Source organism: Diabrotica undecimpunctata, chromosome 7 (genome assembly GCF_040954645.1).
Source record: "Diabrotica undecimpunctata isolate CICGRU chromosome 7, icDiaUnde3, whole genome shotgun sequence".
NCBI lineage: Eukaryota > Metazoa > Arthropoda > Insecta > Coleoptera > Chrysomelidae > Diabrotica > Diabrotica undecimpunctata.
The window spans coordinates 50,622,538-50,645,697 of NC_092809.1; the positions used below are offsets into that span (position 1 = coordinate 50,622,538).

Genomic DNA, 23,160 nt, shown 5'->3' on the forward strand with positions numbered 1-23,160 from the left:
TTGTAGCCACTGCTTAATATCACTGACAGTTTTCCTAGTAGACTCCGTCTCATTGTCAAGTTGTAAATGTTACATTTACTTCTAATATGACTGTATGGTTTAATGTTATTGTACATGAGGGCCAGCGCGCTCCTATTTTGTACGTGCCGATCAAGAACGTCAGTAGCTTTTAAACGGCAACCTCGCTTGCCATAAGGACAGCAATGAATTCTTCTCGTGAATCAGACTATAGATGACTGATAACGGCCCATAACGATACAGGCCATACAAGGAAAACGGATTATTAAACCGTTTCTTTTTTTCATGAGGTGCTAAAAAAATGTTGATGAGAATTCTAGAGGAATAAAACAAAAAAGAATTTTGTATTTCTTAACTATTAAAACATTAAAATTCATATAGATTTTCTTAAGAATAGGAATGAATATACAGATTTAATACTAAAGTAAAAAAAGTTATTTTCAATCACTCAGCAAATCATCATCGATGTTGATATCCTGAAAAAGAAAAACAATTTTAAACTAAATATGTAGGTATATTAAAACTAAATTGTGAATTAATGATATATTTTCTTATCAGATCTCTTCCGTCAATCTACAAGATTTCATTTTTAAGATAAATTGTTTGATCTAAAGTATGAGAAAGAGGTAAAAGTTCTCGCTCACCACATATGACACTGCTACAAAGAAAATTACTTTGTTTCATATAATTACTTAAAGAAAACGTATTATGAACATCACAATAGCTCAAAGTTTGAAACGAAGAACACTGCTGCTTCTAGAAACAAACATCTAAATAAAAAATACAAATCAAATTTATGACTTGGAACTATAAAAAAGAAATGAAAAATAACTTGTAAATACTGATTTGGTAAATTTTGTAAGTTCGAGGAAGTTTAATAAAATTTGGTATTAAGAAATGTTCAGTTACCTCTTCAGTTACCGCACAACAACTTTCTTTGAAACAGTTGCAGAACAAGCGATGAAACAGATGCTAGAGACAAAACCGCTCATATCTACACCTTTGATAGAAGATAATGAATAAAATAAACTTAGGAACATTATTTAATCTACTACTTAAGCTATTTTAAAAATATACACTTACCGTCGTGTCAATGTTTTCATCAATATTTACACCGTCCAAATCTAAATCGATATCGTCATCATCTTGATCCAACTGGATAATGTTTGAAGATTCTTCAGGTCTAAAATTTAAAGTAACATAGTAGAAGAAGTAATTTAAAATATTAACTAAAACAATTATAAAAAATATTGTAAAATCTAATAAATATATACATTCTTCTCAACTCTCAAATCTCAGTATCATTTCCCAAATATCGGGTTGGAATTATGTCCCCCTTTTGATCGATCCTTTCCTATTTTTTGTCACTAGCTACCCTTCTTCCACGCTTCTCCCCATTTTACTACAAACTTAACAATAAACACGACAAATCAAAGAACTGTATCTATAAAATACCCTTTGAATGTAACAATTTCTATGTGGGAGAAACCGCAAGACCACTAAGTGGCAGGAAAAACGAGCATGAAACATCATCAAGAACAGAGACTTCGACAAATCTCAGATATTCAAACATGCTTGGGACAATGAGCACAGAGTACAATGGAAAGATGCATCAATAATCATGAAAAAACAGACATAAAAAAGAGAAAAGTCAAACAAACACCTCTCATTCTGCTATCGAAGAAAAATGTGTAGCAAGCTCATCAGCAGAATGTAGCAGGCTTTGACTGCCAATACTAAGTCAAAAACAAGAACATAACAACAAATCGGGTTAAAGGAAGTCGCAGACATCATCCACAATTATATATAATACATATCTGTACCTGGGAGGGAACTGGCTATGTCCATTTTTTTTTCAAAATTGGGATCTCAGCACTATCTTACTAAACTCTTTGTGCTCTACATAGTGGTATAGAGCATTAGGTAAAATTCCCCATGTAAACAAAGATAAGCTGTGACAAGCAACATTCTCGGTTGAAGGTAAAGGGCATCATCTGCACATAATGCTATTATAATCTTAAAAAATATTTTATGAGTTAGAGGGAAAAAGCATCATGTGTAATTAAATCTAGTTTTGACAGTGGAAGTTTGCGTTTTGATATACTTTGATTGTTTCTCCAAGTTGTATGTTATAATTTATAATTATTATACTTCTTTTGTGGTAATATAGTGATTAGAAGTGAAAAAGAAAAGAATCCTGAGAACTTTTGTGGCAAAATGCTACGCAACTTTACTAAATTTACGAGTTACTGAGGCTGAAAAAGGTAAAACATTTTTAAGGTTATGTTACAATTCTGTAAGTATTTTTCTAAGGCAGAATATGTTGCTTTACTTGCATAACATACTTTAAATATAAGTTTGATACAATCAAATAAAGTGTCGGGCACAAATGAAGTCTATTAAGCAAATACTTATCAAAATCAGTTAGAGTACACTAAAAGTATTGTTAAAATTGTTATTGTGTACTCCATTCGTAACATTTAATTTAGGATACTATATGAATAAAGTTAATTAAGCATAATTAGTAAACATATACATGTAAACACATTTTCCAGTCTATTTTAGTATTTTAAATTTGCCGAAGTTTTAAAGTTTTTTACCAGACAACAAACTAGCATTTTTAATTCCTTGAACGTAGTTAGTGTTGATTTTTTTTTCTTCTAGGTGCACATGCAGATACAGAATCCATTGCAAGTCTCGGTGAAGCATACGACTTGGATGCTGATAAAGAGTATTTTCAAGCATAAGTTAACAAAAGCCAAGGTAAGTGAAAAACCAATTGGCTTAATAGATAACAAACAACAAAATGGAACTATACTCGACATAGACCTACTTCAGTGTGACTTATACTTAACTAGCGACACAAGCGATAATGTTATGACAAATGACCCAATATTGACATTAAATGAAGAAAGAAATCTTTTACTTTCTACTGTAAACACAACACCAGAAAGTAATAATATGAGAAAGGTAAAAAATAAATCCTTACTAAAACAATCAGGAAGAAAAAAGATAAATAATGTAGATGAATTGCAATGTAACATTAGAAAAAGGAAGTATGCTGCCGGGATGGAGTACATAAACAAAAAAAGACAAGGTTGTTCCAGCCAAAACGATGAAGCCGGCATGTCATTGTAGGCTAAAATGCTATGAAAAAATTACAGAGAATGACAGAATGCAGATTTTTAATTCCTTTTATACTGAGAAGAGCAATCCTCATGTCAAGGCAGTTTGTGCGTTCTTGTATAATTAGTCAGCCTATTGCACGTCATAGGAAAAATGATAATGGTCCTAAACACAAACAAAATACTCTGTTGTACCACTTTACTGTAAACTCAAGCCAAGTTAGAGTATGTAAAATATTGTTTGAAAATACATTATGTGTTTCAAATAAAGTAGGTATCAATATCAATGCTTTAAAAAACTGAGACTTGTGGAATAGTTAAGCAAGACAAGCGAGTCAGAAACACTCCCACAAATAAGATACCTCCCGAGACTCTTGAAAATGTAAAAAAGCATGTATCTTCATTCCCTCATTATCAAAGCCACTACAGCAGGGAAAAAAGAAAATACCTAGGGACAGAGATTTACATTGAAAAAATGTACGAACTGTTTTTGGAATTGCGAACAAAACAATGTCGATGAAAAGTACGTTGCTAAAAGTTGGTATTATTGGGACGTCTTTGTGATATTTGTGACGCGCTTTCTGTCCAATTAAACTGGAATTAACTCCAACAGATAAAGACCTCATTCAGTCCGAATATAACAACCATATTGCCAAATCAAAAAACAGGTATGACCTGAAAAAAGCAGATATTAAGGCTTCAAAAGATAACACTAGTTGTCATAAGGTTTTGACAGGGGACCTACAAAAATGTTTGCCAACACCTCTGCTTTCGACTGGCCTCAGTTTTTACAAAAGAAAGCTGTGGACTCTTAATTTTACCATTCACGACTCTTCTGATTTGTCGGCCCACTGCATGACGTGGAATGAAATAAAAGGAGATAAGGGAGGAAATGAGATCGCTTCTACTATATTAAAATGGGCAGATAATAATATCCCCCAATCAGATATTGAGAAAATAACACTGTGGACCGACAATTGTTACGACCAAAACAAAAATAAACCTGTCATAATGTGCTTTTTTTGGATTATCCATAAACACCCTTAGATCAAGGAAATTAATCAATAATTTTTATTAGAAGGCCAGACACACATGGAAGCGGACACCATTCATGCTCTGATAGAGAAAAAATGGCAGCAAACATGAGCATACTTATCCCCTGGGATTGGCAACAGCTGGTTCGCACACATCAGACAAGTATTCTGTGTACAACAAGGAATTGGAAGATTTTAAGAAATCTGATGATATGTTTGTTGGAAAGGATGCCTCTTTTGTTTCCAGAAAAGTAGACTGTAAAAAGGCACCTGTTCTCATCTCACAATGTGTTCATTTACAAGTAAGAAAAGAAAATTGAGGACAGTTCTTTTTCAAAACATCCTTTAATCAAGATTTTAAATGCATGGACTTGTTACGATCCCGAAGAAGGAACATATTTTCCTGGCCTGAGGATCTTAGTGTTTCAACAAATTAATTCTGTAGCTAAGTATTCTGTGTACAACATGGAATTGGAGGATTTTAAGAAATCTGATGATAATGTTTGTTGGAAAGGATGCCCCTTTTGTTTCCAGAAAAGTAGACTGTAAAAAGGCACCTGTTCTTATCTCACAATCTGTGCATTTACAAGTGAGAAAAGAAAATTAAGGATAGTTCTTTTTTCAAAACATCCTTTAATCAAGATTTTAAATGCATGGACTTGGTACGATCCCGAAGAAGCAACATATTTTCCTGGCCTGAGGATCTTAGTGTTTCAACGAATTAATTCTGTAGCTAAGTATTGTGTGTACAACATGGAATTGGAGGATTTTAAGAAATCTGATGATAATGTTTGTTGGAAAGGATGCCCCTTTTGTTTCCAGACAAGTAGACTGTAAAAAGGCACCTGTTCTTATCTCACAATCTGTGCATTTACAAGTGAGAAAAGAAAATTAAGGATAGTTCTTTTTTCAAAACATCCTTTAATCAAGATTTTAAATGCATGGACTTGGTACGATCCCGAAGAAGCAACATATTTTCCTGGCCTGAGGATCTTAGTGTTTCAACGAATTAATTCTGTAGCTAAGTATTGTGTGTACAACATGGAATTGGAGGATTTTAAGAAATCTGATGATAATGTTTGTTGGAAAGGATGCCCCTTTTGTTTCCAGACAAGTAGACTGTAAAAAGGCACCTGTTCTTATCTCACAATCTGTGCATTTACAAGTGAGAAAAGAAAATTAAGGATAGTTCTTTTTTCAAAACATCCTTTAATCAAGATTTTAAATGCATGGACTTGGTACGATCCCGAAGAAGCAACATATTTTCCTGGCCTGAGGATCTTAGTGTTTCAACGAATTAATTCTGTAGCTAAGTATTGTGTGTACAACATGGAATTGGAGGATTTTAAGAAATCTGATGATAATGTTTGTTGGAAAGGATGCCCCTTTTGTTTCCAGACAAGTAGACTGTAAAAAGGCACCCGTTCTTATCTCACAATGTGTTCATTTACAAGTGAGAAAAGAAAATTAAGAACAGTTCTTTTTCAAAACATCCTTTAAACAAGATTTTAAATGCATGGACTTGGTACGATCCCGAAGAAGCAACATATTTTCCTGGCCAGAGGATCTTAGTGTTTCAACGAATTAATTCTGTAGCTAAGTATTCTGTGTACAACATGGAATTAGAGGATTTTAAGAAATCTGATGATAATGTTTGTTGGAAAGGATGTCCCTTTTGTTTCCAGAAAAGTAGACTGTAAAAAGGCACCTGTTCTTATCTCACAATGTGTTCATTTACAAGTGAGAAAAGAAAATTAAGGACAGTTCTTTTAAAAACATCCTTTAATCAAGATTTTAAATGCATGAACTTGGTACGATCCCGAAGAAGCAACATATTTTCCTGGCCTGAGGATGTTAGATTTTAACAAATCAATTGCATCCCATTAGCAAATAAAAGTATGACGATATTATGTCCTTATCGCCATTTGTACCAACCGTATGCCATACATTTTATAAAAGAAGTGTTCAAACTCGGCAGGAGACTACCCAAGTGCTGAAGACGATGAAAACCCTGATGTCCAATGGACAATAGACCTACCTTTTTCTTATTATCAATCCATAATAATCATTGTTCTAGCTGTATGTTAGGCTAATAAATACAGTATTTTATACATTATCACAAAACGCAACGTTACGATAAATAATGACTCATCTAAACTGTAAACATATTTTTCTAACAAGTATTTTTTAGCAGGTAATACCCAAACGGGTCCCCTCTTATACCTGCGATTGGAACTCTCCAGAAAAGAGTCGAATAAATTCGTTGGCAACCGAAGATCAAAGAAGCTTCGAGATAAACAAAATGAAGTATAAGACCGGTCTTCTTCCATGGTGTTCGAGACAATTTAAGGGTCAACACAGGTCAACATCCGTGGGCTTCGAAGAGATTCCCGAACAACGGCTGTTTGATATATATATATAAATATATATATATATATATATATATATATATATATATATATATATAAATATAATATATATATATATATATATATATATATATATATAAATATAATATATATATATATATATATATATATATATATATATATATATATATATATATATATATATATATATATATATAGCGGAACTATCATTGTGTGAGGCAGTCTGAAAATATAATCGAGTCGAGTTTTGAATAATGTAACGCGCGTACTGTCGGGATAAATAAATTGTAATAAATGTTGTAAATAAATTATATAATTATAGTGTGAAATAAATTACTGTTATATTGTACAAATAAAGACTTTAAATAAACTAAGTGTTAGAATATTTTATAATAAATAAAGTTAAGGTTGATCTGCACCCCCCAAAAGACAAACCCCAAATTCAAAAAATTTGAAAAAATTTGAGAAGGTATATGTGATGTCTAGAAGTATTTTGACAACTTTTAAACAAACTTCATGTTTTCGTTTTTGAAAAAACTCAAAAAAACTACTTTTTTCCAAGTATAAAGCGGGAAAACCAAACATAGGATTTTGTTTATTTTGTTTACAGCATCAAGATATGATTATAAGAAATACTTATGAATTTTTTGAAAATTTTTGAATTTACAGTTTTGTTCCAATAGGAAAAAATAATATGTTTCGGCTTATAATAAAGTTACCGGTAAGAAACCGAAAATTTTTTTAATAACAACATATTTAAAACTGTAAAAGTGGAAAATATTTGCAACAAAAAGTTAAATATTTTTTCCTAAACATATGAAAAATCTCGTTAAACAAGAATTATGTCTTGAACTGCCGCCTTCAAATCGTAATGTAGGGAGATGGCTCCATCTGAAGCAATGGTAGTATTTATCATCGATAGATAGCATTACGTTCGGCTTCGAAACGCTTCAAGCAAAACGTCACACTAACAGGGTTGCCATATCAATTACTTTGTACAACACTTTGGCAGATAACAACAAAATTTAATAGGAATGTTATCGGTTTGAACTTTGAACCGGTCATGCTGAAACTTACAGAGTTACAGAATAGTAGATACTGCAACTTTTATTTTGAAAGTAGGATATCATAAAATTTACACTCTATAAGTAATATATCTATAAAAAACCTATTTAGTTTTAAAAACCTATTTAGGCGTTTATGGTTAATTATTTTAGTATTTATAAAAATAGTGTTTCTTGCATAACCAGTATCGTACACAGAATTTGTCTGAGGGGGGGGGGGGGTTTGAAATTTTTTTATGCTACCTCCATTTTGAGTCCATAAAATTTGGGTTTTAGTTTAATTTAAAGTACTAAAGATAGCAGTGCCAAAGATTCAGGTATCTATTATCCTGCCTACCAACTAAAACCACCCTCTCTTACTTGTGTGCATTTGACTGTCGCACGTACCGTACTCCGAAAGTGGGGTGAAGACATTTTTGGAACACTCACTTCTCTTATCTAAATCTTATCTATTGTTCTGAAACTATTTTCTTGTGGCTTTTAAAGTAATTACTATTTTAATGGGAATAAGCCAACTTGTAAATACAATTTATTTTGGAGACGGCTATCGCCGTATTCCCGTTCTTCTCCGCCAATTCTGCCGGTTTAAGGCATGCTCCTCCTCCAAACCTTTCGATTCCATCGCTCTTCTAATTCCTTCATTCCATGAGCGTCAAGTTCTACCTCTTTTTCTTCTTCCGGGGGGGCATCCATTTGTGAAGTTTTTGGGGCCAACGTTCGTCAGGCATTCTCAATAGGTGTCCAAACCATTTTGAACCTCTTTTTTTCTATTCTGTCAATGACCGTTTCTGTAGCGTTGGTCTTCCTTTCCTGGCTTGATGTTCTAGCACTTCTTCTCAAATAATCCATTTCAACTGCTAACAATCTTCTCTTCAGGTCTGCATTGACAATTGTTTATACTTCAGAGCCATAACAAAGAACTGATTCGACCATGGTTTGCCCTATTCTTTTTTTGTTCCTTTTGGAAATGTTGCGATCCCACCATAAGGAGTTCAGATATCCTACAATTTTACGTCTTTGAGTAATTCGGTGTTTAATTTCGGTTTGTCCCAAGCCGTTCTTAGTAATGAGTGCACTTAAATATTTAAATTTTTCCACTTGTTTGATTTCCACGTCCTCGTCGATCAACACTTCAAACCTTGCATCTGAATTGATAACTAAATATTCTGTTTTCTTCATGCTGACTTGTAACCCACATTTTACATATTCTCTGTATAGACGCTTTATCATAAATTCTAGATCATAAAAATCTTGAGCTAGGACGACTTGGTCATCCGCAAAGTTCAGGAAGAACAGTACGTCATTTCTTATGGGGATTCCCATTCCCAGGCAGTGGTTTTTCCAATTATGGAGGGCTGCCTCAATATATAAATTAAACAGTGAGTGTGACATTATGCATCCTTGTTTTAGTCCTTTAGTTACTTTTATTGGCTCTGATAGTCTATTTCCGATTTTTAGGTAAGTAGTGTTCTCCCTGTATACTTCTGTAATTATTCCTAAAAGGTATGGACTAATGTCGAGTTGTTGCCACAATTTAAGTCTTGGAACTGTATAATACGCCTTTTCTAGGTCGATGAAGGCTAGATGTACTTTGGTACCAACTACTATTCTTTTTTCTATTAATTGTTGGAGTATAAACAAGTTATTAGTGCAAGATCAAAGATTCAAACGTCAATAAACTTATTTTAACCTTCAATTGTGGCTTATTTCCATTAAAATAGTAATTAGATCTTATCTTTGTCGTTGGCTCGGTTGGTGTTTCTCTTCTTCTTCTTTCTTTTTAATGACTGCTCGGATGTAATTGTGAACACTATTCCATTCCTCCGTACTTCCTCCAGTCATCTTCACGATCATCTCTCTTACAGTCACAGGGTTCATACCTATTTCTTTCTCTGTTTGATGAGTGAACCTCTGCATGGGCGACATCCCAATGAGGTCAGTCAAGACCATGTCGACAATATAGCGTCGAACTATTGGCTGACGTCAGGAAAGATGTTCCCTGAAACAGAAGATTCACTACTAGCCATTCAGGATCAGGTTATACAAACCAAAAATTACCTGAAATATATCGTCAAAGACCCTCAGGTCCAGAATGACAAATGCCGATATGGATGTTAAGCTCAGGAAACCATCAAACATCTTACCGGGGCTGTCAGGCATTTGCTGCAACTGAATATAAGGAACGGCACGACTCAGTAAGAAAGATCATTCATCAAGAGATAGCTATCAAACTGGGACTTCTTCAAACAAACCATCTTCCATATTATCAATACGTTCCTGAGAGTATACTTGACAATGACAACTACAAGCTATCCTGGGACCGCACTGTGCTCACAGAACAAACAGTGGCACATAATAGACCAGATCTCATACTAGTTATTAAACTAAAGAGACAAATAACATTAATTGATGTGGCGATACCCAACAACCATAATCTTCGTGTTAAACAGAACGAAAAAATCGCCACGTACAGGGATCTGGAAATTCAAATACGAAGACAGTGGAGAATGGAAAGTACCCAGACAATACCTATTATTCTCTCTACTACTGGAGTAATTCCAAAGAAACTCCTAGAAAACATAAAAAAGCTAGGTCTGAATGAACATCTCTACAAGACTATGCAGAAAGCTGTAGTACCCTCAACGTCCAGATGTGTACGAAAATTTTTGGGAGATACTCCAACATATCAAGCCACCTAGGGCTCGGTAACACGGAAAGAGTCCCACCAGAGCTCAATCCTTTTGATACCGTAGGTATCTGGGATGAGTCAATTTTCCCCTTAGATGGAGTGTGAGCCGTATGACTAAATCTGGGATACTAATACTCAAAAGCAAACTTAATTTCAAGCACATAGTAAAAGCAATAAACACATACGCAATACCACTTTTCACATACTCATTTGGCTTTATAAAATGGTCGAATACGGAAACTGAAGAACTAATTAGACCAAATAGAACCGTGATAACTAAATAGGCATCAACTACCCCAAATCGTACATCCAACGCATGACACTACCACGCACACAAGGTGAGAGAAGAATATCGTGTTTTGGAAATATCATTCACTACTTAAAGATAAAAAACAGCAAAAAACAAACACAAAAATATATAGAGCAGCAATTAGACCAGTGATAGCATACGTAGCGAAAGTAATATGTCGTACGAAAATAGATATAAAGAAAATAAAAATATAAATAAAAAGTAAAATATAAAGAAAAAGTAAGAATTATTAAAAGCAAAATGATAAGAATAAACAGCCCAATAAAGCCCGAACAAGGAGAATATAGAAGACTAATAAAGCATGAAATAAGAAATAGAAATATAACCGAAGGGGAAGACATAGTAAAATTTATTAATCCACACAGACTGAGATGGTTTGGACACATACAAAGAAGAGAAAAAGACGCACTAATAAGGAAGATAACAAACCTGAAACCAGTAATAAACAGACCAAAAGAAAGACATGTTCGCATGTTTTAAATAACATTTTTGACGATTGACCATTTTTCATATAAATCCCACTAAAATATTAAATAATACCAGATAATTTAATTTTTAACTATTCTATCAACAAAAATCTAATATATGATTGCATGTATAAATTTAGTGGTAATACGATATTCACAGATAGCGCCGCTAAGTACCTCTTTGTCGATAAAAATGTTTACATAATAAATATGTGTCATTTTTCAATGATATGGTGTGGATTATGTTCTTGCAAATGCGTAACTTTAATACATTCCGATTGACACAGCGGAGCAGTAAAATATTATACATAAAGATGTTGTTAAAGATATCTTTGCTTATTTGGTCTACTAGGTATTTGATAAAATTATTACTGTCTGCACAACTTGGCACCTCAGCCAATGGATATAATTATAGAAAACTGTAATTTATATTAGGGTTTGAAAATATTACAGAGTCGTCATGTAGAAATCTACGATTAAGTTAAAAAAATTACCACAGTAGTATGCCGCAGTAGAGCCATCTCTAGGATCAGAAACAAATTAATCGAGGGTGAAGATCAACCTTAATAAATTAGACTAATAAACTCAGTTCACTATTATCTTTTTGGATACCAACGCGTTTTACATCTATATGTCGGTATTTTCATTTAGCGAAACTTGGATTTTAAGTGCAATATTTTTCACCTTCTTTTTCTGTTACAGCATATAATATTTTTCTTTCCTACTTCCCTTTCTAATCATTCTATTCTTTGTTAGTGTACTCTATATTCTGATTTTAATACTACGTTGTCGGCTTTTAATCCTGCCATTTGCAATTTTATTAGCTGGAAATAATTTTGCACTTCATCAATTTTTTGCCTCTTTGACTCATACTATCTCATTTGTCACTTTATCTTTTCGTAATTTCCTCCATCTTTATTCAGCGATAGAAACTAACCTCCAGTCAACTCGTCAAAAACTTTGTTTCTCTTTAGAGTTCTTACGCTGTAAATTTAATTTCAACTTTATTTTCAATTTCAGGATACGGTGTATTTCTCTTACAATCAGGCAACGTCGCCGTTCGGCTGGCTAGGTTTATGATCTTATCGCACACATCGTTGCCTTACCGTTCCTTATCTGTCAATTGTCAGGTTGCAATATCCACTTACTGTTTACTGTTGATTACACTATTTATGTATGTTGGCTTAGTTTTTGAGTTTTCCTCATGATTTTCTGTTCACTGCCCTTTTTCTTGTCTCGATACTGTTTGATGCGTATATTTTGAATTAACTACTATTTTTCGACTTTTCGTTGGGGCGAAATAATTTTCACTTATTACTCACATACACTGTTGCCAAGTCGGTTTATGACATTATGTTGGGAATTATCATCTCTCATAAAACCGTCGGTTCGCCGAGTTTGCGAATATTGTGACAGATTCATTCTTGGAAACACACAACACAAAAATTTTGTGTTACATTATTCACTTAGTAGGCGAGGCAATGAAGCAGTAAAAAGCCCAAAACCTACCAAATTTTTGCAGTTGGATAGATCTCAGTGAAACTCGTTGCATTCGATTCGTAAGAGTATCACAAAAAATATGATGTGAAAATGAAAATTGCATTATTGAACAAGGAAATTGCATTTCCAAAGTGCATTTCGAAGTGATGAAAAATAGTAAATTTGTAATTCGGAAATAATTTATGGAAATGAGTTCGATATTACTACACGGAGATTTTTGGAGTCACTGAACATGAATATCATGATGGCGATGGTCTCCGAGACGGCTTTGTTTCCTGGAGTTTCGTGGAAATTCTATACAAAATCAGTGCCAACTCGTTACTCAGGGGTTTTTGAGGTCGTTGAATACTAATATTATGTCGGCGATGGTGAGTGAGGCACCTGACGCCTACGAAGGGCCTTGTATCGTAGAATCTTGTGGAAATTCGATACAAAATCAGTCTCCAGGAGACGAAGCCCATTCTGGGCACCAGGTGCCTCTACATGATATTAGTATTCAGCGATCACAAAACCCCCGAGTAACGAGTTTACACTGATTTTGTATTGAATTTTCACAAAACTATAGGAGCCGAGGTCGTCTTGGGCCCAAGGTGCCTCGCACACTATTGCCGACATGATATTAGTGTTCAGCGACCCCAAAGCCGACGAGTACCGAGTTTGTACTGATTTTGTATCAAATTTCAACAGAACTGTAGAGGACAAGGCTCGTCCTTGGCACTAGGTGTATCGCACACCATGACCATTCCCGTCATGATATTTATGTTCAGTGACCCCAAAAACTCCCGAGTAGTAATATTAAACTCATTTCCGTCAATTATTTGCGAATTACAAATTTATCATTTTTCATCACTTTGAAATGCACTTTGGAAAATGCATTTTCCTTGTTCAATAATGCAATTTTCATTTCCACATAATCATTTTTGTTCACAAAATTTCCTGACACTCTTACGAATCGAATACAAGTTTCTAAATGATAGTGTAGTGTCACACTAACAAATCGCGAGACTATACGATCTGATAGTCACTCTATCTAGGATGGAGGGTACCGGCCGGAACGATAGAACGTCACAAAGGGTCACTGTGCTCACGAATTATCGAGATATAGATAGAACTACCAGGATGTTTTTCTACGCCTATAAATTAGTGTGATTTTAGTTTTAAAGTTGGTTGGTATTTTACAGCAATTGTACAAATAAATAGTGTATACAAAATGGATTGTACATTTAATTATAAGTTATAGTATTATAATGCATAGAAAATTTCGTGAAGGTCATCTAAAAACGAACGGTGCTCCACCAGAAAACAGTGATTATGTACGGGGACTACTGAGTAATCATGCTAATGACTTACTGCAAGCTTGAGACATATTTAAGTATTAATTACACATTGTATGTATGCAAAAATTAAATTTTTTTATACTAGTCTGATAATCTAAAACTACACTTACTTAGCAGAACTCCTTGTTTGTGCTTCTATTTCTGATGAAAGACTCCTCGAACTAAATGATGGTCCATCATGTTTCGATTGTGCTTGAACTTCGGCTACAACATTCCTGTCGTGATTAGGAGGAATAGTGGTGGCAATTCGCGCGGGTGCTAAACCTTTATTCTGCTGTTCCAAAAATTTCTGGGCTACCACTGCCTCTTGTAAACCAGGGAACAGATTTTCATAATTTTTCGGATCGGCAAGACTTTGTCCAGCTTTTTGATTGACTGAAGATAACTGAGTCTTCCAAAGTTCTACGACTTCCGTTATCTTATCAGGAAGATAAGATCTGGCGAAAAATGCAGCTTCTGGCAATCTACCGGTATTAATAAGGATGTCTAGACATTTGTTTAAATCACCTACTAACAAGTGTGACAAAAATGCTAAGTTATGTTTGCTTTCTGCTTGTGTCGTTTCTCCTAGAGTACGGACTAAACTTTCATCTCCGGAACTCGTAGCAAGAAGCAATAAGCCACCATAATCTTGCGCTTTCTGCATACATTCCTTGGCTAGGCTTACGTTATTAGTAGCGGCAGCCAATTCTGCTAGTTGATTCCACTTTTGCGGACTGTTTGCTTCTTGAGCTAGAATCTTGGCTGTGTTAAGATCCTCTAATGCTACTGCCAACTCGAATCTGTGCTCTGGATCTGTACTTACGGCCAAAGCTTGTTGTTTGAAGCCTTGTTTTTCTAAGAAATGTGCGACTCTCGTTCTGTGCTCCTTAGGAATAGACGGAAGTACTCTATCTGCTGTTGGAAAGTCTCTTCTCATGACGGCAGTTTGATATTCAAGAACAGAGAGGAGTAATTGGTAGCTTACTACGCGCAACTCTTTATCTACCAAGTATAATCTATCATCTTTAGGCACATATCCTAAGACATACAAAGGCCGATCCAAATGGGCAATTGTAACTAGTTCACCTCCAACAAAATAGTTGATACGATTAACAGAATTCGTGTAGATAAAACAGTCGCCTACCCACAGACCAGTTCGAACTGATTCGTTTATTTCACCTAGAAGATTGAAAGCCGATTCTACTCCATCATCAGCAACCTACAAAGTAAATAAAAAAAAAGTGATAAAATTTCTCAGAACGAAAAAAAAGTAATCTTTGTTTGCCTGTTGTCTTTTAATACTAATTAATAAAATAGCAAAAATTTCAAAACTAGTTCATTATACTTAGGCGAATGACTGAGATAATTTGATTTTAAATGATATATCTGGATATTATTTAATAGCTGACTGATGGCATGGCGAGTAAGATCGTTGATGGATGAATGCCGAAGTAACTGATGTGGTATGTATTGTATCATATGTAAGTAGGTGGCTAATGAGAAAGTGCTTACCAATGCGGCAGTTTATCTTAATAGGACCAAGTCACCTTGAGTGAATCACGGAAAGTTTCCATCAAGCTACAGATGGGACAAGATGAAGCACAAACAAACAAAGCAAACAAGAGGAACAACTCAATCTCATTAATGTGGTAACTTTGGGAAATGATTGGAAAAATAAGAGATTCTTCTACTGAAAAGATGTTAGGAAAACAACACAAACATAGAAAAAAATCCAGCGGGTATACATGAGCAAAAGGATTACTTACTTTTTACAAGTAAGGAATCGTCTCAAAAAGGCTTGACGATAAGCGTTAAAATCTATCGGGAAGTCACAACCATAGATGTAGCATATAAATGAAATATTTTTCAGGTAAAAGTATGGAAAGATCTATGTAACCAAACGACCGCTGTGAAATATATAACATGTTGAGCAAATTGTGATAAATCAAGTAGGCAGATAAGACGAAAAAAAAAAATAAAATTGTAGTTGAGGTTTTGTGGTGTACATGTTCATGTATTTTACTTACCTGATTGTTATCTCTGGCTTTTTGAACTTCATCGGAATCATAAGAAAGAATAAAGTAGCTGTCTTCTGTAGCCAAACATACTAGTTTGCCACTATCGGACCAGTAAACTGCTTTTGGTTGTATCTCGATTCTTCTTACCAAATCGAGAGTTTCCCAATCATAGAAAGTCAAACCAGAAACAGATTTGACTCCCAAAAGGTAACCACCATATATACCTAAAAATATATAAACGGAATTATACTTATTTAATAATAATGTATGTGAATTTTTGTACCTTCAGCTCCAAAGTCGGACTTGAAATTCTTCTTCTCTTTGAAATTCTTAAAAATTCTGATGGTAGATCCGGATTCTCTGATGGCATATTCGCTGGAATCTTGAGCCCACACAAATTCTTGTGCACTACCAAACGCTTTGTTTCTTAAAGCCATTGCTGTGTAGATTATGTATTCTCCATCTCCACAGACAACGACAAAACGGCCGTTAGGATTGTGTTGAATTGTCTGAGGGTATATCTCGCAAGCTCCCATATCTTTTACAGAAACAGGAAGGCGTTCTCCATCTCTTATTTCTGCACCTACAGAGAAAAATCTATAATTCTACAGATATAAATAAAACTTAAACGCAATTTGTGCCAACTTGATCAATGACAAAAATGGCTGTCTTATAATATTTAACTACTACCATGATTTTACAATATTGTAAGGAATCATTCCAGAAATAGCTAAGACATCATATTGTATAGTAATGTGTACCGATTATTCTGGAGATCGACCATCCTACCACTCTAGTGACAGTATGCTCTAGATTGTATATTGTTGACCAAGTTAAACCTCTTGTCAAGCCGAACTATTCCAAAACATATGAGATTATCTAACAATACGACTGGTTTCACATCTAATGCTTTTTAAACAATGTTATACTCTACTTATATTTATAAGTTCTTTATAATTTAAAAAAATCTTACCTTCAGCTAATGCCTTGAGATTTGCCTGTTGAAGTTCAGAGTGTCTAGCCCAAATAATTTTACCTCCACTGGCATCCATACTAACAGCTGGTTCTTCTCTACCAACTTTAACCAAAATGCTACCTTCATCGTAACCCAAGGCCACATTATTTGATCCCTTTAGGCAGAAAATAGTCCATACTCTTTCAAAACCATAATTTAAGCTACTCTCTAATCTATGAGTGTTGGCATGCCACACTCTGACAGTACCATCCTCACTTCCAGTAAGGGCTACAGGAAGTTCTGGATGGAAACATGCAGCTGTTACATTTTGAGCATGTCCTTCCAAAGTTTGAACACAAGTTTTATTTTGATAATCCCAGATTTTTACTAATCTATCATCAGCACCTGAGATTAAATAAGGCTTATCTCCACCATGATAATAATCCACACAGTTAACACCTTTCTCGTGACCTTCTAGTGTGAAATTAGCTGTTGATGCTCCCAACTGCCATACTTTCAATGTTCTATCTAAAGATGCACTGGCAAATGTGTTGTTGTCTTTCGGATTTATGGCGATTTGCATAATATAATGAGTGTGTCCTTCAAAAACTTGCTGACAAGCCCATGCTTTTTCCCAATTCCAAAGCTTGATAAGCATATCATCTAAATAAAAATATACCTTATGTAAATAAAAATTTTAAATATTGATAATATGTTTGAATATTAAATATATGTGTACTATTTTAAAAAGTTACTTATATCATACAAAGTTTTAATGATCAGGGTGATAAAAAGTACAATACTAGAGTATATACTGAGTATATTTTGTGAAATTTTTAATATTATTATTGCAGCTGAAGCAACATTTGTTTATAGAGAAAAAACTATCTGTACTAATATGGTTCTTATGGTAATTCTTGTATTAAGATTTGGCTTTTTGTTAGTAACCTTATACTAAATAAATATTCTGTTTTTTGTCAAAACACTTTTTATATTTTTTTTAAGGCTACAATGGACTATTTAGTTATTCCCCATTAATTCCTGATTTTCGAGTTTATTAGAGATGAGGATTAAAACAAATATTTCTCCAATTGCTCCGGCATTGTCATTCTGAGGCACAAACATAAAGACACCGCTCAGTGGCCAGACCTTTCAGGCACTCAGCTAGTGAGAAGAATAAAATTTATTTTGCTGATTTGGTGTCTGAGTGACCAAGCACACAAAAATCTGGACATCTGTCCGGAACACACTTTTGGGACACAAGTCCAAAGTCAAGTCAAATAATAAATTCAATCAGTCATAAGAAGAAAAGCTTGTCTAGCTACCCTTAAAATTAGGTGGCCTAACCACACAAAGTAAAACAGAGGATGTCCCATTACCCAGGGCATCCAAAGTAACACTCAGTAGAAAAGCCTCCCCATTCGTTATGTCCTGCGGTGGGTAGGGGTGGTTGGTTATAGCTTGTGGGTCAGATAGTTACTGCTCCATTAAGGAGTGTGACCAGTTTGATTTTTAGACATGTGGATCCCACTGATCCATTGGAACACACATGTCACTCAGAGCTAGGCCTTGTACAAATTTTGTGTGTATCTTACAGAAATATGTTTGACAGTTTTCAATTTTTGTCACTAGAACATGGATTTTTGATAACTTTGAAATCAATATATCAACTGGCACCAAAACACACATAGTCACAGATAGTGACATAAAATTATGCGATTGCCACAAATCTCCATATGATTTGATAATGGAATAAATTATAAAGCCATATTAATAAAGAAAATAATCTTAGTAAAGCAGAATTTAAATCTACTTGGATTTGTTAAAATAATTATGTTCTTTTCTTAATAAATGAATCCAAGACTTGATACAATTTCCTTGTCAGGTCTCCTTTTGAGTATGTGTCATGTATTTGGTCTTCCGTCTATCCGACTTACAAGGAATAGTTAGAGAGATTCAAGATATCTTTTTAAGGTTTGCTGCATTTAAAATTAACACTAACATGGAGATACACCATGAATCTGAAGTCAAAAGACCCTGAACCTTAACACTTAAAACAAAGAGGTGGCTGATGTATGCTTCATTTATAAAATAATTTGTGGTTTCACCAGGTGTATAGAACTCCAGATGTATAGAACTATAGCCAGATCGGCTATAGATGCGGTGAAGAAGATCTCGAGACACTGTAAAAAAATAGGTAAAAAGATGGGCTATTTTCGTGATGTTCGACGTGAAGAACGCCTTCAACTCTGCAAATTGGCATCACATACTAACGAAGCTCGAAGAAGCAAGAGTGTCAGAATACATTATAAATATTATAAATAAATACCTGACAAACAGATACTTAAACATAGCACATAATGCAGACATGAAACTCTCATCAGGAGTACCTCAAGCGTCCGTCATGGGACCTACCCTATGGAATGTACTGTACAACGGGGTATTAGAAATATACTATGGTCAGGACACCTACGCCATAGCATATGCAGACGACCTTGCAATCCTAATAGAAGCTAACTTAAATGGGGGATATTGAAGATAAAGTGACAAGTTGTTACAGAAAAGTCAACAGGTGGATGATAGAGAATGACCTAGAGTTGGCAAGTAGCAAAACAGATATAGTAGTACTAAAGGGACCAAAACATAGACCAACTTTGAGTTTTGATTTAAATGGTAGTATTATAGAACCGAGAAACTGTGCTAAATATCTGGGCATACACCTTGATTCGGGTTTGAGATACACGAAACACCTTATAAATGTAGTTCAGAAGACTGAACAGAGAATCGCTGCTATGACAAAGATCATGCCAAATATAGGTGGACCAAGTACCTATAAAAGAAAAATGTATCTCCAGGTAGTACAATCCACCCTCCCATATGGGGCACCTGTATGGCTTGACGTGTTGAGTTTCAAAAATATAAGGAATTATTAACAAGAGCTCAAAGAAAACCCCTCTTGAAAGTAGTAAGTGCGTACCGGACTGCATCAACGATAGCCCTACAGGTGATTGCGGGTACGCCCCCCCATCCACCTCCTAGCGAAGGAACGTAAGATCATTTACGACAGTGTAAACGGCCACCTAATTAGGGGTCAAAGCCGAGGTAAGAGAACAAATGCTAAACGAATGGCAACAAGAATGGGAGACACAGACAGAAAAAGCACAGTGGACGAAGAAACTAATTCCAGACGTGAAACAGTGGTATCAATGTAGGTTTAAAAGAACAAATTACTTTTTTACTCAATTCCTGACCGGACACGCCTCTTTCAGGTCCTACACGTATCGCATATGGAAAACTGAAGATGACTTATGTATAGAATGCGGAGTGTGCGACGACACAGAACATTGCATATTCCATTGCAACGTTTTCCAAGATAAAACAGACATGAGAGGAAAACTAGGAGAGACAACACCAGAGACTATATGAATATACCATATAAGCGGACTGAATCCCACACACCAGGGTAGAAGGGTAGAGGAAAAGAAAAAAAAAAAAAAAAAAGGTGTATACAACTCAAACAAAAAATTAAACTTTCCTGTTGAATAATTGAAACATAAGGGTTTGTCTCTCATTTCTTTTCACTCAGCTTGCATTCCCCTATTCACAGAATATGAAAGTTTATTAACAATAGTGTAGATTTACCAGACATTTCATATGGAATATCAAATCAATCAAATCAGGTGACAGGAGTAACATAGCTAACTACAGACCAATAAGCATTCTTTCTTCTATTCCTAAAATACTAGAGAGTATAATATGTGACTCTATTAAAACACCTTTATGCAATGTAATAATTGAAGAGCAACATGGTTTTCTTTCAGGTAGATCAACTTCGACAAATCTTTTACTTTTCACGCAATACATATCTGATGCTTTGGAAAGGAGACTACAGGTGGATGCTATTTATACAGATTTCTCCAAAGCATTTGACACTGTGAATCATAAATTGTTGTGTAACAAGCTTAAAACTATTGGATTTACAGGCAATCTGTATAACTGGTTATGTAGTTACCTAACTAGCAGAATACAACTTGTTAAAATTAAACACTTTCAATCTAGTGAAATCGCCGTAACATCTGGTGTTCCACAAGGAAGCCACTTAGGGCCTTTCCTTTTTAATATATTTGTTAATGACATTAAATCTCAAATTAACTCTAAATTTTTGCTATTTGCTGATGATTTAAAAATCTATAGAATTGTCGAAGACGTCTCAGATTGTGAAAAACTCCAAATTGATATTAACAAAATTATGGCATGGTGCAATTGGAACCAAATGAGCATTAATGTTGGAAAATGTCACTTTATTAGTTTCTGTAGAAGAATTAACAACCTCTCTTATAATTACAAATTAGCTGAAGAACCACTGAAGGCTGTCTCAACTGTAAGAGATCTAGGTGTTCAATTAGATTCCAAACTAAATTTTTGCGCTCATTTTGATTATGTGAATAACCAGGCATTTAAAATGTTAGGCTTCATTATTAGAACCTCTAGATGTTTGCATAACATTAATTCCATCAGACTGATTTACATTTCCCTAGTAAGATCTGTTCTTGAGTATTGCTCAGTCGTTTGGTCACCCACTTATGAAGTCCATATAGCCAAGCTTGAAAAAGTCCAAAATAAATTCATTAGGTACTTAAGTTTTAAATTACACAAACCTTTAAGCGACCACTCCTACTCAGAAATTAGAAATACATTAAATCTTCCTAGGCTATCTTCCAGACGGATGTATGCTGATGTTTTGTTTCTTCATAAACTACTGAATTCAAAAATTAATTGCAATGATCTACTGTCTCTAATCGACTTTAATGTTCCCTCTAGAGTTACTAGAACATCTCATAATTTTGCAATTAAATTTCATCGCTCTAACTTTGGTAGGCATTCTCCACTGATTAGAATCATTCTAAATGGAAATAGAATAGACTTTGATTTGTTGCTGTGCGCTTCGGAAAATGTCTGTAGAATGTGTTTAAAAAAAAATTTTGTTATTTTATGTGATCTGTATTTGCTCTGTGCTTTATATAGTTTTAATATTTGTTTTTTTTTTCTATATGGCTGCATCGCCAATTCTTTTCATACATATTTGCTATATCTTTGTAATTATTGTATCACTAGATAATACTTGTAATACTTTGTGTATATATTGAATTGGGTGGTATCCCGTTAATAAATAAATAAATAAATAAATGATTTTAAGAGGACTATGCATAAATGTGTGTTTTAAAACTTAAGTATAATAGATTTATGTTATCATATTTTTTTACTATTACTAGATATTGAAATTTTAAAATGGAATTTCCTATAAATTTTGTAAAAGTAAAATATAAAATATTTTTCCACATTTCATAGTTATTTCAGTATCCAATTAGTTACTACAAGTCTATTTTTGTTTTCTATTTAAGTTTTATTTGCTTATTTTCAGATTAAAATACATTTCCTCCCTTTGCAAAATTTTCAGTCTGATGTATACATTACTGAAAAATAGTATAAATCACCTTAAAAACTTTGTATGTACTATAGAACTATCTTTATATATACAAAATACACAATCATATTAAATGCTTACCACTACTTGTTAATATATAAGGTTGTGTAGGATGTACGACAATACATCTCACATAATCTGAATGAGCTTCAAAAGAATGCACCCGATCTAAGGTATTGTAATTGAAAACTCGAATCTGCATATCATCAGATCCACTGACTATCCAGTTCTTTCTGGGCAAAAACTTAGCTGTCCGTACAGGTACATCACATACTTCAAAAGTTTTAACCAGTTGTTGATTTTCGGTATTCCAAACGTTGATATTTCCACTGTAAAGAGAACATAGCATCCAAGGTTCTGTAGGGTGAAGATCCACACATTTTACCCGGTCTGAGCGAGCTGTTAGCTTTCTTTTTATATCTAATCGAAGTGGCTAAAATGGAAAACACTTGTAACAATGTTACAAAATTATTACTTGTAATAATTACCATTTTGAAGAGGTCCTATACAAAAAATTGAATGCTATTTCACTAAATTGACACGAATTATAAACACATCACCATTTTCGAACTGTCAAAAATTATAACCTATGTTTCTACGTGGCTCTTCTTTATCTTATGGCCCCATATTCCTTGAATTTTTCTAGAACTGACAAGACGGTATACACAGTAAAAAACTACCAAAACTTACGTAATATAAATATGTATGTAAAAAGTGATGCAAATAATTAATTTAACTGCTATTAAATATAAAAATTTATTCTGTATATTATGGCTACATATTACA

The 23,160-nt window shown here is 34.2% G+C and overlaps 1 protein-coding gene across 1 annotated transcript; it reads right to left on the reverse strand.

Annotated features, from left to right (window-relative positions):
- Positions 1-356: 356 nt before the first annotated feature.
- On the reverse strand, positions 357-23,017 carry beta'COP (coatomer subunit beta'). The gene is made up of 8 exons (XM_072537305.1): positions 22,863-23,017; positions 22,456-22,807; positions 16,908-17,552; positions 16,218-16,517; positions 15,944-16,158; positions 14,045-15,135; positions 1,102-1,201; positions 357-494 (listed from the first exon to the last, which is right to left on the reverse strand). Exons 1-8 carry the CDS (start codon positions 22,863-22,865, stop codon positions 459-461), a joined length of 2,742 nt encoding a protein of 913 aa, XP_072393406.1. The 5' UTR covers positions 22,866-23,017; the 3' UTR covers positions 357-458.
- Positions 23,018-23,160: the final 143 nt, after the last annotated feature.